This window comes from Strix uralensis, chromosome 3, assembly GCF_047716275.1.
Source record: "Strix uralensis isolate ZFMK-TIS-50842 chromosome 3, bStrUra1, whole genome shotgun sequence".
Taxonomy (NCBI): domain Eukaryota; kingdom Metazoa; phylum Chordata; class Aves; order Strigiformes; family Strigidae; genus Strix; species Strix uralensis.
In genome coordinates, this window is record NC_133974.1 from 8,462,441 (window position 1) to 8,466,430 (window position 3,990).

The window sequence follows — 3,990 nt, forward strand, 5'->3', positions numbered from 1 at the left end:
AACCAAGAAAGCATAATAGCTGAGAGATTTGATTTTGCACCTTAAATGAAAGAGTAAGTTTAAACATTGTCATAGAAAATTAATGCATTTCATACACTGTAGTTCCTTTATTTTTAATTCTCTTGTAAGTTAAAACCATACTTTTCATTGCTTGTAAATTTTCCCTTTGCCAGCAGAACAGAAATTAGCACTTGTAACAGTTCATCTTATTTCTAAAGAATGTATTTAAGTACACTGAAAACAACTCTTTGCTGAGAAGATACTGCATGAACATTTTGAGGACAGGGACCAGCCACATTTTGTCCCAAACTATTCTTTATCAGTCAACTCCAGAACTGAACCAACAAGTAATTTAAAAGCAGTAAGAAAAGAGAGAAAAACCTGTGACTCAAAGATAAACACTAGTCTAGGTTTATCTGAGAAACAATGAAAACGCAGCTAACGAGGAAGAGCTTTTGAGTCAGCTTTTCTCTCAACATAGAATTAATACTGGTAATGTTTCTGTGTGTATGGTCACTCACAACTGTCTCATAAAAGCGTGAGAGCGATAGTCACAGGTGGCATCCCAGGTCCCTTATACAAAGTATCTCCAGGACTGTTCTCGGGTTTTTTAAGCGACATCAGCCCACCCCTGAGTGGAAGAAATAACAGCAGCAGAGCTTGGGTGCAGACACCTAGAGAGGGCATACAAACAAGGCAGGATACAGTGGTGCTTCCCCAGGATATTCTTCCAGCTGCTGCAACATCACACTGAGGGGCTCTGAGAGTCAAAGATGGTGTATCTCTGTTTAAAATCTTCAGATTTCTCTCATGAATTCACCCAGATGCTTTCTGAACACATAAATGCAAGCCAGAACACTACGTGCCCACAGCATCCGACGAGCTCCATGGCTTGAACGCCCTCCACATCGGGGAAGGTTCCCTCGGCCTCTCTGTTTTGAAGTTGTCCCATCACAGTTTTACCAGGTGCCCCCTCAAGAGCCACAGAGCGAGGGGGGTCCTCACTCACCTCTTCTCTCCCTCTCCACTCCGATCTCGGCAAGCACCGAGTCTAAAGAGGAAGCATTTAGATACCCCTCACTCGCAAAACTCATCTGGAAGTTCGGAGTCGATGAGGCTTGAGTGACCCCTGCCCCTCTCTCCTGCCGCCGTACCCCATCTGCCTCCATCCGAGAGCCCCGGAGGGAAGAAAAAGTGGAAAGCAAATGAGCTTTTTCCTGCCATCGAAGTGGACAGTAAATATTGTATAGTGCACTCGAGGGAAAATATCAGTGTTACACGGAGCTTCTTGGTGAGAGAGAGAGGGGCGGTAAAGATTTATTTCAGGTACCTCGCTGAGACAGGCTGCGCCGTTCAGGAAGCGCCACACAAAACACGACAGCAGCAAGTTCGGGCTGCCCCAAACCCCCTGAGATGCCTTCCCCCCCCTTCCCTGTGAATGAAAATAAAAAAACAGTGCGCCGGAGCGGGAGGGCGCGGGCAGGATCGCTCCGCACGCCCGGGACCCCAACCCTGCTCCCACCCCGGGGCCCCCAGCCCCACGACGGCCGCATTTCCCCCTCCCCATCCCCTTACCTCCTCCTCCGGGCGCTCCGGGGTGTCCTTTGCAGCCCCCGCCATGGCAAAGCGGACAGCCCACCCCCGTCCAACACCTGCGTGCCCGGGGCGGGGCGGCGGAGGGAAGGAGAGGGAGAGCCGGTAGTGTCCTCCCCCACCCTCCCGCAGCGCCCGGGGCGGGGAGGGGGGAGCGAAGGCGCTATCGCTGCCCTCCAGGCTCGGGAGAGGGTATTCCCCGCGAGAGGAGCCCGCTCCCCGTCTCGGCCGAGCCCCCTCCCCCCCCCGAGGGCGGCTGGAACACCCCTCTCACCCGCCGCCCCTCCATGCCAATTCCACCGCGGAGAGGAGCGGGGCAGCCGCCGGCGCCGGCGGGGACAGCCGCGGGAGCCGTCCGTGAGGTAAAGGCCAGGCTCTGTGGTACCGGCACCCGCTCCCTCGCCCGCCCGAGCGGCCGGGCAGGGCCCGCCGCAGCGCCCGCCCCGCCGGTCCCCTCAGCGGTAGCGCGCGCCCCACGGCCGCTGCTCCCGCCTCGCCCCGCAGCGCGGGGCTTCGTGAGCGGGTGGGTGTCAGGCGGCGAAGGCTTGGGGGGCTGTTCTCATCCTGAGCCTAAAAATACCAGCTCCACCCTTTTGAAGAGATGCGCTTGTTTTCCGATTTACGTGAATTTACATCCGCGCCAAGCCAGCAGTGCTGTCATCTGTCAACTGGACACGGGGTCACGCAAAAACCCGCACTTGACACTGGAAGTGCGCTGTGGGAAGAGCTGCTGCCGCTGCCCTCGAAGGCCCTGGAGCTGACACCGTTATTTAGGCACTGCCAGTTCACCACCGCCACCACACCGCCCACAGGGAAACGATCTTGCAAGTAAGCTCCGCATCAGAGAAAAAAAAAAATTACAAATTGCATTTTGAAGTATGAATTCTTTCAACAGCGAGACAGCGTCAGAGAGAGGGTTTAAGCAAACCGACAAGCTCACGAGGACCCAGTGATCTGCTCATCTTGGGAAGATGATGACTAACCTAGACGCACGGGGCTTCCTGGCTCAACGGATTCAAAGAGCTCTGCTGTGGAAAGGGTCGCTCGGTGGGTATTGGACAGCCGCCACAAACTACACCATAAAGTACTGGTATGCAAATCCTGCACAACCTCATTTGGCAAGAGTAATTATAGCAAGTTTGCACAATTCTGAAAGAACAAGGCACTAAAAAATTTTCCTTAAAAACAGAGCTTCAATGCAAAACTGAAAATGGGGCCTTAATAAGGCTTGTTGAAAATTCTCTGAAACTTTTAGGCTCTAAGAGGTCCCTAAAGGCTGATGGGTTTCAACACAGAGGTGGACTGCTCAGTCCTATAGCCCCAATACATGATTTGTTCTAAAAAACTAAGCTTGATACAAGGTATGCATGTAACATTCAAATTCAACATCTAGGTTGTTTTCTCTTCACACAATGTCCTCGTAACACGTTAAATCTTTACCACCTGCATTTGCGTGTTTCTTCATGAAGGAAAAAATACAGAAAACATTTCCTTTCTTTGTTCTCTTCTAGGCTATTTCAATTTTGCTGTAAATTATGTTAATGCACAGGCTTTACTCAAAACAGAGAAGGCTTGTGAAGAAACAATGAATAACTGATAGTATTTGTGTGTTTCACAAACTCAAGCATTGATCAAGCTAGTTTTACTGTTGTTTGACCAATGCACAATAGCTGTCTACAGCGCTGAGCAAGAGATTAGGCTGTCCAGACACTACAGGTAGCTAATCAGTCTTTACAAATTGACCGAAACCAATTACATTTAGGAGAGCCCTATATTCATTCCAAAGATTTTCTCCAAATTAGGAAATAAGTTAGCCAATCACAGTTTGTTGCCTTTTTTTAAAGGCACTTTCTAGTCTAACACGGGATTAGTGCAGTCAGCATCACTCGACTTCTTAAAGATTTGCTCTCATTTTGTAATTAAGATCATGACACTTTCAAACTGCAAACACACACTCAAGTACACCAAAGCTGTAGCCAGAAACAGCTGATTTCAGTCAAGCACAATATATAGCCAGACAGAATCAAGCTATCCAGTCTCTTAAAATACTGGTAGCAGACATGAATCAACATTGAAATACTGAATACTTACTGTTCCTTTCCAAAAACATGATCTTTTGATAACAAGCAAAATGGATTTACCTACCTTAAAATTTGACCTCCCACCCCTTCAATTTAAATCAGTCTTGCACTAATTATTTGAATTTCTGTGTTGCAAATGCAGGAATAGTATACTGCTACTTTGACATTTCATGCACCTTTTTGATGTGAACGACTGAGCTTACAATCAAGCATGTGTGGTTTTCTAATGCTTAGTTTTACATTAAGACAAATTCAAAAGCACTGATTAATAAAATTCACTGTTGGACGCTCTGCAAACTGAGGCTTTTAGATAGAA

General features: G+C 48.6%; 1 protein-coding gene across 1 annotated transcript in view; it reads right to left on the reverse strand.

Moving 5' to 3' along the window:
• Window positions 1-1,710, reverse strand: part of MFSD2B (MFSD2 lysolipid transporter B, sphingolipid) — a 41,170-nt gene extending 39,460 nt beyond the window's left edge. The window contains exon 1 of the mRNA XM_074861477.1: window positions 1,576-1,710. Coding sequence (XP_074717578.1) covers window positions 1,576-1,620 — 45 coding nt within the window. The 5' untranslated portion in view covers window positions 1,621-1,710. The remainder of the gene's footprint in view (window positions 1-1,575) is intronic.
• Window positions 1,711-3,990: the final 2,280 nt, after the last annotated feature.